Source organism: Manis javanica, chromosome X (assembly GCF_040802235.1).
Source record: "Manis javanica isolate MJ-LG chromosome X, MJ_LKY, whole genome shotgun sequence".
In the NCBI taxonomy this organism is placed as follows: Eukaryota; Metazoa; Chordata; class Mammalia; order Pholidota; family Manidae; genus Manis; species Manis javanica.
In genome coordinates this window covers 107,410,206-107,424,860 of record NC_133174.1, presented here as the reverse complement: position 1 = coordinate 107,424,860, position 14,655 = coordinate 107,410,206, and the positions used below count along the sequence as shown (strand labels likewise).

Below are 14,655 nucleotides of genomic sequence, written 5' to 3'. Positions count from 1 at the left end.
AGTGATGTGGAGCATCTTTTCATGTGTCTGTTGGCCATCTGAATTTCTTCTCTGGAGAACTGTCTTTTCAGTTCCTCTGCCCATTTTTTAATTGGATTATTTGCTTTTTGTTTGTTGAGGTGCATGAGCTCTTTATATATTTTGGATGTCAACCCTTTATTGGATCTGTCATTTATGAATATATTCTCCCATACTCTAGGATGCCTTTTTGTTCTATTGATGGTGTCCTTCGCTGTACAGAAGCTTTTCAGCTTGATATAGTCCCACTTGTTCACTTTTGCTTTTGTGTCCCTTGCCCAGGGAGATATGTTCATGAAGAATTCGCTAATGTTTATGTCCAAAAGACTTTTGCCTATGTTTTATTCTAAGAGTTTTGTGGTTTCATGACTTACATTCAGGTCTTTGATCCATTTCGAATTTACTTTTGTGTGTGGCGTTAGAAAGTGATCCAGTTTCATTCTCTTACATGTAGCTGTCCAGTTTTGCCAACACCAACTGTTGAAGGGGCTGTCATTTCCGCATTGTATGTCCATGGCTCATTTATCGTATATTAATTGACCATATATGTTTGGGTTAATGTCTGGAGTCTCTATTCTGTTTCACTGGTCTGTGGGTCTGTTCTTGTGCCAGTACCAAATTGTCTTGATTACTGTGGCCTTGTAGTAGAGGTTGAAATTGGGGAGTGAGATCCCCCCCTACTTTATTCTTCCTTTTCAGGATTTCTTTGGCTATTCAGGGTCTTTGGTGTTTCCATATGAATTTTTGAAGTATTTGTTCCAGTTTGTTGAAGAATGCTGTTGGTAATTTGATAGGGATTGCATCAAATCTGTATATTGCTTTGGGTAGGATGGCCATTTTGACAATATTAATTCTTCCTAGCCAAGAGCATGGGATGAGTTTCCATTTGTTAGTGTCCTCTTTAATTTTGCTTAAGAGTGTCTTGTAGTTTTCAGGGTATAGGTCTTTCACTTCTTTGGTTAGGTTTATTCCTGGGTATTTTATTCTTTTTGATGCAATTGTGAATGAAATTGTTTTCCTGATTTCTCTTTCTATTATTTCATTGTTAGTGTATAGGAAAGCCACAGATTTCTGTGTATTAATTTTGTATCCTGTGACTTTGCTGAATTCCGATATTAGTTCTAGTAGTTTTGGAGTGGAGTCTTTAGGGTTTTTCATGTACAGTATCATGTCATCTGCAAATAGTGACAGTTTGACCTCTTCTTTACCAATCTGGATTCCTTGTATTTCTTTGTTTTTTCTAATTGCTGTGGTAGGACCTCCAGTACTATTTTGAATAACAGTGGGAAAAGTGGGCATCCCTGTCTTGTACCTGATCTCAGAGGAAAAGCTTTCAGCTTCTCACTGTTCACTATGATGTTGGCTGTGGGTTGATCATATATGGCCTTTATTATGTTGAGGTGCTTGCCCTCTATGCCCATTTTGTTGAGAGTTTTTATCATGAATAGATGTTGAATTTTGTCGAATGCTTTTTCAGCATCTATGGAGATGATCATGTGGTGTTTGTCCTTCTTTTTGTTGATGTGGTGGATGATGCTGATGGATTTTCAAATGTTGTACCATCCTTGCATCCCTGGGATGAATCCCACTTGGTCATGGTGTACTATCCTTTTGATGTATTTTTGAATTTGGTTTGCTAATATTTTGTTGAGTATTTTTGCATTTACGTTCATCAGGGATATTGGTCTGTAGTTTTCTTTTTTGGTGGGCTCTTTGCCTGGTTTTGGTATTAGGGTGATGTTCACTTCATAGAATGAGTTTGGGAGTATTCCCTCCTCTTTTTTGGAAAACTTTAAGGAGAATGGGTATTATGTCTTCTCTGTATGTCTGATAAAGTTCCGAGGTAAATCCATCTGGCCCGGGGGTTTTGTTCCTGGGTAGTTTTTTGATTACTGCTTCAATTTCGTTGCTGGTAACTGGTCTGTTTAGATTTTCTGTTTCTTTCTGGGTCAGTCTTGGAAGGTTGTATTTTTCTAGGAAGTTGTCCATTTCTCCTAGGTTTCCCAGCTTGTTAGCATATAGGTCTTCATAGTATTCTCTAATAATTCTTTGTATTTCTGTGGGGTCCGTCGTGATTTTTCCTTTCTCATTTCTGATTCTGTTGATGTGTGTTGATTCTCTTTTTCTCTTAATAAGTCTGGCTAGAGGCTTATCTATTTTGTTTATTTTCTCGTAGAACCAGCTCTTGGTTTCATTGATTTTTGCTATTGTTTTATTCTTCTCAATTTTATTTATTTCTTCTCTCATCTTTATTATGTCCCTCCTTCTGCTGACTTCGGGCCAGATTAGATGTTTTTATGACTCATTTTTACATCAACGTTCACTTGCTGTAACTTTCCTTGCATTTCAGTCTTCTAAGATAATTTTCCTCCTGAAAATTTTCCTCCTTTAGAATTTCCATTAGTGTGGTCTGCTGGTGACAAACCCTCTTAGTTTTTGTTTGGCTAAAAATATCTTCATTTCACCCTCTTGAATATTTTTATGAAAGATGATGCTCTCAAAGCCCAGGCTTAGTATTGGCAGGTTCTCCATAAGCATCTCCATCTGGGCTTTGATGCCATGTGAGCCAAAGCCCTAGGGTGAAGTGCCTGCATGGCCTCAGCTACTTCAATGGGAGAACAACGTCTCTTTCAACAGGGCTGCCAGAGATGCCTAAATGAGATAATGGATGGAAATTCCTGGCATCGAGGAGGAAAGCAAGCAAAGGTAGCTATTAATGTTCCAACTGAAATCTTAACCCCTAAACTTCAGGGTTAAAAAAAAAAGTTTTTGCAATTGGAAAATGAAATGTGGCTTCCTTAGGGCTGCCACCCTCCTCTCCTCTAATGACCCACCCCAGGCACATGAAACACAATCCATGTCCTTTCAACACTTTTGTCAGTGCTCTGAGGTCTAGTCTGTCTTTTTTGATGCCTGATTTGGTGATGAAGCCATTTAAATTCAGAACAAGAATTTGCTTAGAGGCCAGGGTCAGATGTCCTATAGTACTAGGGAGGTGAAGGAAGAGTCTGAAGGTAACCCATAAGCTAGGCCCAGCATCACCTGACTGTGAAGTGCCCAACATGCCTTCTCTATGTGCACACCACCACCACTGTTCCATGCTGAGGAGAAAGGCTACACTCCTGAGATGAAAGGTGCTTCATCTGCAAGCTTGGATGTCTACTCTAAGTAGTTCTAAGTATTGGGTTTGGAAATAAGAAAGCAGAAAGGAGCAGGTGAAGTACCTTAGAAGGCTAAAGGTGAACCCAATAGCAGCCAGTGGCATCAGATTGTTCACTTGCTTCCAACATCAAGCAACAGCCACAACTCTGCAGTCGGGCAGTGCACTTACACAGGGCAGGCCACTACCACCCTGGCCCCCAACACCACCCCCCTGCCCCCCAGGAACCTCCTAGCCACACTCTGCATGGGAGAAAGAAAATATGCTTTCCAAGAACCAGAAGTAAAGGGAAAACAGAGTGTTGTGGGCTGAAGTGTACTCCTCCAGAGTCCATATTTGGAAGCAGTAAACCCCACTGTCTCAGAATGTGACTGTATTCGGACACAAGTATTTTTAAATAAGTGATTATGTTAAAATGAGGCCATTAAGATGGGTCTAATCCCATGTGACTGGGTCCTTTTAAGAAGTGGAAATTTGAACATCAGGGGCAGGTACACAGAGGGACAATCCTGTGAAGAGGCAGCAAGAGGGTGGCCATCTACAAGCCAAGCGGACAGGCCTCAGAGAAACCAATCCTGTGGGCACCTCACCTTGATCTTAAGACTTCTAGCTTCCAGAACTATGAGAAAATACATTTCTGTTGTTGAAGCCACCCAATCTGTGGTACTTTTTTAGGGCAGCCCGAGCAGACTAAGACATGGAGCCTCTGGCTTTAGGTGCATTTGCTGGGGACAGTCCTACATGCTGTTTTCATGCAGTTGCTCCTTCTGTGGGGCCCGTGATACCATACCCAGCAAAGGAGAGGTCCCCTCGAGAGCTCACAGAAGAGCCACTTAGTAACCAACCCTGAGTTGAGAAATCAAAAAGCTGTATCAGCAGCAAAGAGCTGTGGTTCTAGTCAAATTGTGTTTCATTCCTCACACTTCTTCCTCAAGTACAAATTGAAGGAGAAAGATATTAATGAAGAAAGATTGTAGGGTAATGGTGTTTAACCATTACTGGATCACAGACCCACTTAAAAAATCTACAAAGCTATGAATCAGAAAAATACAGAGTCTATATTAGTACCCTACTGCTTCTGTAACAAATTACCACAAAGTTATCGGCTTAAAAGAAGAGAAATTTATTCTCCCATGGTTCTGGAGGCCAGAAGTTCATTAGTTTCTCTGGGCTGAATCTGAGGTGTGGGCAGGGCTGTACTCTGTTCCATATCTCTTCTGGTTTCCCGTGGCTGCCAGCATTCCTTCACTTGTGGCCATATCACTCCAATCTCTGCCTCCGTCTTCACAACCGCCTTCTCCTCTTCTGTCTGTGTGCGTCAGCTCTCCGTCTTGCTCTCTTTTCTGAAGGCACCTGTGAATGGACTGAGTACCCATTCAGATAATCCAGGATGAGCTCACGTCAAGATCTTTAATTCAATCACATTTACATATTATATTTGTATTTTATTATAAAGTAAAAAACTCTTTTGCTTTATAAGTTAACATTTATAGGTTCCAGGGATTAGGGCTTGATACATTTGGGTGGCCACTCTTCAGCCTCCTACGTAGTCCAAAATGTTTGCATACCATTTCAGGAAGGTCATGCACCCCAGGAAGGAACATTTATCCTGAACAGATAAATTGGAGGCAGGCCCATTTACTTATTCACCATCCTCTCTACACCTCAGATTCAACTACTGTGCTGGTAAAAAATGCAAAATATAAAATCACACCCCTAACTCTTGTCCTAGTAAATCAGAATCCCCCAGAGGCTTGGACCAGGAATGTGCATTTCTAACAAACTTCCCTAAATGATTCTGATGCAGCCAGCCTCGCTTCCGCTTCCTACTTTAGTGAGTATGGGTTAAGAGCTTGGATGCCCAAGTCCCTTCACTGTTAAATGGACATACTGCCACCTTCTTCGCAGTAAAAGAGACGTCCGTGTAAGCCTATTTGCACAAAGAAAGCGCCAATGCTTTTTTCCTCCTATACAAAGGTGAAGTACTTTTATTTATTTGATCTCCATCCCACCTCCTGTTCAAGGCACTCGGCCTCAAGGTGCGGAGTTGAGCCAAGGGAGTGAGGGAGAAGGGCAGAGTCGCAAACTCTTGCAGTCGGTGCCACCACAAGCTGCTTGCTCTTGACGCTCCGGGGACTTGCTGCCCACCCACCGCCACCCCAGGGGTTTATTTGCATCTGGCCCAAGACAGTGTGGGGAGCCCGCCCCCGTTCCCCGCTGATTGGCGATGCCCGCCTGCTCGTCATACTCTTTTGTCTCAGCGGGCAGAGGATAAAAGCGGCAGCGGCTGTCTTGGGAACCGTGCTGCCTCGACACGGCTACCCCTAGCTGGGCGGCCGTACGAAGCAGCACCGTCTGGAAGCCCCGGGTCGCCTAGCGGCGGAGGAGGGGGGCTGTCCTTTTCTCCTGCGGGGTCGCGGAGACAGGAAGGCGGCATCCACAGCTGTCAACGCCAGAGCAAACGCTGCCTGCCAGCAGAGCACAGGTAAAGAAAGGGGGCGCGATTGCCGGGCGCGGGGAGAGGAGGGGAAGGCCCACCAGTACTGGGCAGCTCCCCGATTAGGGAGTCGAGAACTGCGAGGCAGGGGAAGGAGCACTCCCGTGGCCCGGCTGCGCGGAGGCAGGAGGTGGGGTTCCACTGGCTGCTGCCGAATGGGTAGCATTTGACCGGATTGAGACAGAAGCGGTTTTCGGGGGATTGGTAAGAGGCGAGGGGGAAGAGAATCGCAAGCTATCTGACCCGACCCCCTGTGCATCTCCTCATCTCTTCCTGGGGAGGAATCTGTGGGTGTGAGTGTCCAACTCCTATTCCCCTTCTCTGTGGCAGGCCGTCAAAGCCGAACCCGACTTTGACTTCGGTGCGGCTGATTGCAGAGCTGGTAGGCAGACGATTTTCCGGGGGAAATGAAATGGGGTAGGGGTCGGCTTGACTTATATACGGACGGTGGGAGAAGGAATTTTCCTCCTGGCTGCTGCGGAGGCAGGGGGTTGGGGAGGAGGGAGGGAGCTAGCGGGATGAGGGATGAGACGGCTCCTGACCTATGCCCTGCCCGGCTTTGCCCTGCCCTGCGCGGCGGCGCAATCTGAACGCCCTGAGATCCCGGATCGGCGACCCCCGGTGGACAGACATCGACTGTACCCCTGAGACGATCTTTCTTCCGGAGGCCACCGGTTGCAGAAATTGGAAGTGAAATAAAGGCGTGCGCTCGTTCCTGAGCTCGTGTAAGAATCTGAGAACTAACGGGGGAGGAGGAACTTTGAGAAAGGGGTGTGGTTGAGATATGAGATCACGAAGTTAATGAGATCTTATTTATTCCCACAAATCTGACCACTGTGCTCTATTTTGAGAGCCCGATATCAGCTGTCTGCACGATTATGCTTAGAAGCAACAGTTGCCCTCCCTCCTGGAGGACTAGGCGGGAGGGGATGAACGTGGCTGGAAAAAGCACCCGGCTAGCACGGAGACGCCGGCTTCTCTGGGAGGTTGTAATTGCCAGTCTCCTGGAGAGTATTTTTAGGGCAGTGGGCAGATTTAAAACGTACTGTAGGATATTTAAGAAGGGAGAGAATACAGCTGCAGTCCGTTCCCTTATTAGCCCCCCTTCCTTTTTTTTGTTTTGTTTTTTTACAGCTTCTACTGAGATAGGAGGAAGGGATACCCCGCCGGAACACCTGCACATTAGGCTTTTCCAAAAAAGCCTGAGCGTCTTGTCATACTCAGATACCCGATCGTCAATCATGGCTAGCATCATTGCACGCCTCGGTAATAGCCGGCGCCACAAGGCACCCTTACCGCCTTGGGCCCATTCCATGTTGACATCCCTGGGGAGGAGTCTCGGTCCTTTAATGGAGGACATGGCGGAGAGAAACCTGAAGTTGTTCTCGGGGAGGATGGTGCCAGCACAGGGGCAGGAAACCTTTGAAAACTGGCTGATCCATGTCAATGCGGTCCTGCCAGATTGGAATATGTCTGAGGAGAAAAAGCTCAAGCGCTTGATGCAAACTCTTAGGGGCCCTGTCCGGGAGGTCATGTTTTTGCTCCGGGCGGCCAACCCCAACCTAAGTGTGGCGGATTTCTTGCGTGCCATGAAATTGGTGTTTGGGGAGTCTGAAAGTAGTGTGACGGCTCATGGTAAATTTTTTAACACCCTGCAGGCACGAGGAGAAAAGGCTTCCCTTTATGTGATCCGTTTAGAGGTGCAGCTCCAGAATGCTATTCAGACAGGGATCATAGCTCAGAAAGATGCAAACCAGACTCGCCTGCACCAGCTCCTTTTAGGGGCTGAGCTGAATGGGGACCTATGCTTCAGGCTGAAGCAGCTTCTCAGGACCCATGCAAATGAGCAGGAGCGCCTTCCCAATTTCCTGGAATTAATCAGAATAGTAAGGGAGGAAGAGGACTGGGATGACACTTTTATGAAAGGCAAGCGGGCCGAAAGATCTGAGTCAGTAGTGGAGAGGGCAACCAGCCCAGTGGCATTTCAGGGCTCCCCAGCAATAGTGATCCGGCACAGACTGCAACGTGATAGAGATAGATGATACCCTTGAGGACTCAGATGAGGATGTGATCCTGGTGGAGTCTCAGGACCCTCCACTTTCATTCTTGGGTTCTCCTCCCCCAAGAAGCAGGGCCAGACCTCGTGATCAAGTGCTGGTCATTGATTCCCCCAGCAGTTCCCAGGCTCAATCTCCTTCCACCAGCCAGGGTTCTGGGTATAAGAATGATGGCCCTGGGAATGTGCATCGAACCAGGAAGAGAAAATACACAGTCCGCTGTTCATATTGTGGCGAGGAGAGCCACTCAAAGGAAACCTGTGACAATAAGAGCAACAGGGCCCAGGTGTTTGAGAATCTGATCATCACCATGCAGGAGCTGACACATACAGAGGAGGAGGGGTCAGGAGAGGCCCCTGGCAAACATACTGACCCTTCTGACCCACAGTGAGGTGCTGGCCCTCAGCCTTAAATGCACCCTGATCTATACTCAGAGTCCAGCAATGGGAAAACTGGTAGGGGGGGGGGGCCCACTTCTAATTGCATGATTAATCCACAAAGTGGCTTTCCTTTGGGTTGGAGGAGAAAGGGTATCGGGTACCAGCACAGTGAGGAGAGCTGGCCTCAACTCTGCGCTTGCTTCCTATCCCCCGCTGCTTAAGGGTCTATTTTCTGTGTGTGCCCATTTCCCTGATGGCTTTATTCTCTTTGTGAAAGTGGTATAGTTCATTGTTAAATCTTCAAACAATAAGAAAGGTACAAAAAAGTACAAATTACCCTAAACCCTCCAACCGTGTGTAACTATTGTCAACCCTTTGATGAATATCCTTCTGGATAATTTCCTTATACCTGTGCACCCAGATAGATATATGTATAGATAAACATGATCAAATATAAGTGCTGTTCTATAGTCTGTATTTTTTCACCAGGCAATATATGTTGTGAGCTGCTTTCTATGTCAGTAAATATGTATCAGTATCTATTTTAATGCCTCTGTGGTGGTATTTCAGAAAAAGGTAAAGGAAAAAGGAATAAGAGAAGTACAGTAAAAAGCTATAAAGGGGAGGAGTCATACCCCATGGTAGGGTTCTATCAACCTCATTTTGTAGATGAAGAAAAGGGAAGAAGAAATGGGCTGAAGTATTGCCCAAATATTCCCCAAAGTTAAATGGACAAAGCCCCTTACCATAATGGACCTGTCCCTTAAGTCATTAAGCCAAATTTTGTCACCTACTAGTTGACAATGCCCCAGTGCATCTTTCTCTAATGTATCCAGAGGATTCTGATGGCGGTGGGGGTGGTGGGTCTCGGGCTGAGGTATAGCCCCAAATGGGGATTCCTGGTCACGTTGGGGAGCACATTCTCCCTCCTTTGTGTGGATTCCCTAGATTGCTGCTGCTCCTGCCTCTCAACATCCTGATCACAACCTGGAATCTCTTCTATGGGCTGACACCAGCCTCTCCCCACTCTCCAGTCAAGAGACGGTGAGAGGAGGTACTCAGGGGGAGCCCAGCATCAAAAGGCTCAGCTCCTGATGGCACTTGAGCCTCCCCCCATAAGCCCTGAAGCTGAATGCTAGGGGACACAGGCAGCCCCAGGCCTCCAAGCCCACCCTACCTGAACCCAAGAACTGGGACTAGCTGGGGAGAGATGGAAAGCAATCTAGTTGCCGGGGCACATGACAGAACCTGGGGATCTGAATGCCCAGAAGGCTACACAGCATTCTAGTGGAGTGGAGGGCTGTCATGGGGGAGGGAGAGGAGAGGGACCTTCTCTGGAACCTGCCATCTCCTGTGCCATCTGATTTCACATTGGACGGTGATAAACAGGCATATGTGTTACCTCAGACCCCAAGGGTCTCTATGTTTCTTGTAGGTGCACAAGTCCTTATTTCTGTGAGCAGGACAAGGGTGGGGGTGTGTGGAGACCTGAGGACCCAAGGAAGTTTGTCATGCAGGACATTGGGGGTCCAACAGAGCTGAGAGGACAGTGCACACAGCAGTGGGAGATGGTGCATCAGGGCTGTAAGGGGAAGGCTGGAACGAGTGAGGGTCCCTGACCAGGCAGACTCACATCCGGATTGACAAGGACAGGAAGCCTGGGAGGAAGCTTGGGTTTTTTCCTCAAAAAACTCAAAATATAAATAACATTTGACCCAGGCCTTACACTCCTGGGAATTTCCCTGAAGAAAACAAGATCACAGATTCAAAAGGACATATGCACCCCTATGTTTATCGCAGCACTATCTACAATAGCCAAGAAATGGAAGCAACCTAAGTGTCCACCAGTAGATGAATGGATAAAGATGTGGTACATATACACAATGGAATATTATTCAGCCATAAAAAGAAAACAAATCCTACCATTTGCAACAACATGGATGGAGCTAGAGGGTATTATGCTCAGTGAAATAAGCCAGGAGGAGAAAGACAAGTATTAAATGATTTCACTCATCTGTGGAGTATAAGAACAACGACAAAACTGAAGGAACAGTATCATGTGGGAGGGGCATGGGGAGGGCTGTGCAACACAGAGAAGACAAGTAGTGATTCTACAACAACTTACTACGCTGATGGACAATGACTGCAATGGGGAATGTGGGGGGATGTGGTGAAGGCGGGAGTCTAGTAAACATAATGTTCCTCATGTAATTGTAGAGTAATGATACCAAAAAAAAAATCAATATAGAAAAAAATTAAAAATTAAAAAAAGCTTTCCTGGTTGCTCCCTACTCTTGACGGCTGGCTTCATTCCTAGTTGCCTCTGAGACACGATCCTGGTGAGACAGGGATCGTGGGTGTGGTCAGAGTAGGGTGAGGGCCTCTGGAAAAAGCAAGGCAAAATACGTGCAGTCACAGCAATGTAACTAGATGCAAAGAAAACCCTTACTAAAACTGTGTTAAACATTCAGCTCTAGAGTCATTCTTCAGTGAGATCAGTTGGTGTACACCCCAGATAAAGGAGAGTAGTACATGTTTATTTTATGCTAATCATTTATAATCATGTGTAATATTCACTTTAACATGCTAAAAGGCCCAGGCCTATGTGCTGTCTTTCCTCCTTCAGATCTGATGAAGTGATTTTGCAAAGTGGGCAAACTAATTTAGCATGCAAGCCTAGCCATAACACTGTAAAAGGCAAGGATTCCACCTTAAAGATGATAGCACTCACTCATTAGCAAACAATGCCTCAGCCCACCTTGGGGGCTGAGCAGGTGGCCTTGTTTCATATGCTCCCAGACCAAGATGCTGGTATCTCAGGGAGAAATCATCAGAGCAGGAAGTTACTTGTGTTAAGTTAATTCTAAACATTCTGGGACCACTTAATAAGTCCACACCCCTAAGCTTTTTTTCATGTTCTCGAAAAATCCTCATCTGCCTATAAAACCCCTAGACAACACACCACTACAGACTCTCTTGTCCCCTCCTGGCGTGAGCCGGGAGATCTGTCCTTTCACTTTATCTCCAAATAAAAACCTGTACCTTGCTCTCCTACCTTGAGCGTTTGTGGAGCTCATTCTTCGGCTTCGTGAACAATAAGCCCAGGCATCACTGGGAAGATAACTCCTCCACTGGTAACATTATTACTACCCACATTTTATAAAGGAGGAAACTGAAGATGAGGGAGGTAATAATTAGCTCACCCTTCAGGTACCTACAAATGTATTTTTTCAGAAACATAAAAACCACCTTCAAGAAAACTGCCTCATTTTTTTTCGTTCCATTTTTGCAGAAAGGAACTGGGGATTCAAGTTCAGGATAACTATTTGACCATTCTGCCCTCTTCAGAGTCCTTTTTCCTTTGGGAAGAATAGAGGAAGGGTGGAGGCGGAAATCCTTTACCTGACCCGGTTTGGGGTTGGGTGGGCTCGCCCCGCCCCGCCCCGCCCCGCCCCTCCCTCCCTCCACTTCGGCCTCCCGCTCCCCCCGCCCCTCCCCCCGCCGCTCCCCCCAGCTACCCTCCGCCTCCCCCCCCCCCCCGCCCCCTAGAGCCAGGGGCGGGGCCCTTGGGTCCACAGAAGCCTGGATTTGAGCTGCCCGCTGACTGGCTGCGGCGACTGCGTGTGGGCGGCTATTTCCGTTTACGGCGCTGCGCCGTGATCGCCATTGCACGAGGGGCAGCCACGTGACCAAGGCGGTGCCGGCAGCGTGGTAGGGAGCGCCCGTGGGGGTCAGCTTAGCGGCTCTCCTGCTTGCACCTCTTTCTTCTTTGGCTCTGCGCGGGCCAATCGGTGGGGCTGCAGCGGCGAAAGCGACTGAAGTCCGGACGCGCTAATTTGTAACCTCTTGGCGACCCAACAAGCAGCCCCGTGAGTTTTTCGGGCACTGGAGGCCCTGGGAGGAGTCACCTCACCCTGACTTTGTGGCAGTTTTGGCCTTTCCTGCAAGGCAAAGAAGGCGGGACTTGGTCCCAGCCTTCCGCGTGAGCGGCGCTTGCCCCTGGAGTGCCCCCTGGGAGCGGGCCTAGCGGGTGGAGTTTGTAACTTGTGGCTGCCCTGGCAGGACATCTTTGCCCGATACGCACTAACCAAATTGCCAAAACCAAAAACCCAGTGTTTTCACGGATTTGCTGTACTAGAACAATTCACTTGATTGCGGGGCTTGAGAATCGCGGGTAGTGAAATTGTTACCTGGCTATGGTTTATTGCTTGGAGTAGGGGCCGTAGGCACACTCACGCTTCAGGGCGGAGAGGCTACGGTTTATCCAGAGTCCACACTGGGATCACCCAACCAGAAGTGTTTCCAGGGTTCTTGTTTGCGGAGTCGGAGAATGAACTTAGCAAATACCCAAGGTAGGAGAGCCAGGGAGAGGATTTTATTGAGAGATGCAGTGAGAGGACAGAGCTCCTGGCTCACGCCAGGAGGGAACAAGAGAGCCTGGGGTGGCGCATTGTCTACAGGATTTATAGGCAGTTGAGGATTTGGGGGAACTGAAAAAGGGCTTACGGTGTGGACTTGTACCACCTGCTCTTTCCCCGAGGTGGGCTGGGTTGTTGTCTGTTTGCTAGGGCTGTTTACAGTAAAGTCACGGGTTATGATGAGACACCCTTCTTTATTTGCAGAACACTCAAACATTCCAGGCCAAGTTGCTCCTGGCCTTTTGAGCTTTAACTCATCTCACTGAAAATGTCTATATTCCTAGTCCACTATCTTTACCCTAGAGAATTAGTGTGACCTTGACTTTGCATAGTGCTTAACAGTTTCCATAGGTACTTCTTTGCACATTGTTATATTGCTCTGACTGTAAATATCCTGCCTTGCTTTTTCCGGAGGCCCTCACCCTACTCTGACTACACCCATGGTCCCTGTCTCAGAAGCACACTGCACACCTCAAAGATACCTTACAATTCACATAGACAGATACTGACTTTGGTATTTCTGCCAGCACAACCCCGAGCCCCAACGACAAAAGTGCCTTAGGCACTTCATTCACACAATTCTTACCGGTCTGGAACAGGACAGGGAAGGTGTGGGTAGACTAGCTGAGGGAAAAAGTTAATTTACAGAGAAACTAAACCAGATAATAGATGAAGGGATTTTAAAAAGAGCCTTATGCCTTGCATACTTCAAAATTCACTCATTTTAAGCGTCCAATTATTTTTAATAAAATTGTGGAGTTGTGCAGCCACCACAATCTGGTTCTAAAGCATTTCAATACCCCTCCTCCCAAATGCCCCAAAACCTGTTTGCAGTTACTCTCCCATCTCTCACCCTAAGCAACTATTTATCTGCCTTCTGTCTATATGATTGCTTTTTTTTTTGGTTAGTCTTATTTCTTTATTTCTTTATTTTACTTTTTATTTTGGAATCATTAATCTAATCGTAATGCCCCTTTTTCCCCTTTACCCCTCCCTTCCCACCCATCCTCCCCAGTCCCTTTCCCTTTGGTAACTGTTAGTCCATTCTTGAGTTCTGTGAGTCTGCTGCTGTTTTCTTATTTTTTATATTTTTTTATTTTGGTATCATTAATCTACATTTACATGAGGAATATTATGTTTACTAGACTCCCCCCATCACCAAGCCCCCCCCCCACATACCCCATTATAGTCACTGTCCATCAGCGTAGTAAGATGAAATAGAATCACTACTTGTCTTCTCTGTGTTGTACAGCCCTCCCTGTGCCCCCCTACATTATGTCTGCTAATAGTAATGCTACCCCCCTTTCTTTCCCCTTGTCCCTCCCTCCCCACCCATCCTCCCCAGTCCCTTTCCCTTTGGTAACTGTTAGTCCATTCTTGCGTTCTGTGAGTCTGCTGCTGTTTTGACCCTTCAGTTTTTGCTTTGTTGTTATACTCCACAGATGAGTGAAATCACTTTGTACTTGTCTTTCTCTGCCTGCTTATTTTACTTAGCATAATACCCTCTAGCTCCATCCATGTTTTGCAAATGGTAGGATTTGTTTTCTTCTTATGGCTGAATAATATTCCATTGTGTATATGTACCACATCTTTACCCATTCATCTACAGATGGACACTTAGGTTGCTTCCATTTCCTGGCTTTTGTAAATAGGGCTGCAATAAACATAGGGGTGCATATGTCTTTTTGAATCTGTGCTCTTGTTTTCTTCAGGGAAATTCCCAGGAGTGTAAGGCCTGGGTCAAATGGTATTTCTATTTTTAGTTTTTTGAGGAACCTCCATACTGCTTTCCACAATGGTTGAACTAATTTACATTCCCATCAGCAGTGTAGGAGGGTTCCCCTTTCTCCACATCCTCGCCAACATTTGTTGTTTTCTGTCTTTTGGATGGTGGCCATCCTCACTGGTGTGAGGTGATAGCTCATTGTGGTTTTAATTTGCATTTCTCTGATGATTGGCGATGTGAAGCATCTTTTCATATGCCTATTGGTCATCTGTATTTCTTCTTTGGAAAGGTGTGTCTGTTCAGCTCCTCTGCCCATTTTTTTTTTGGTATCATTAATCTACAATTACATGAAGAACATTATGTTTACTAGGCTCCGCCCTTCACCAAGTTCCCCCCACA

General features: G+C 46.5%; 1 protein-coding gene across 1 annotated transcript; it reads left to right on the top strand.

The window, feature by feature from the left end:
• The first annotated feature begins 5,254 nt into the window (after window positions 1-5,254).
• ZCCHC12 (zinc finger CCHC-type containing 12) lies at window positions 5,255-10,326 on the top strand. Its single transcript, XM_073227719.1, is given in 4 exon segments — window positions 5,255-5,663; window positions 6,006-6,400; window positions 6,810-7,683; window positions 7,685-10,326. Coding segments are annotated over 2 exon segments (1,206 nt in total). The 5' UTR covers window positions 5,255-5,663; window positions 6,006-6,400; window positions 6,810-6,916; the 3' UTR covers window positions 8,124-10,326.
• Window positions 10,327-14,655: the final 4,329 nt, after the last annotated feature.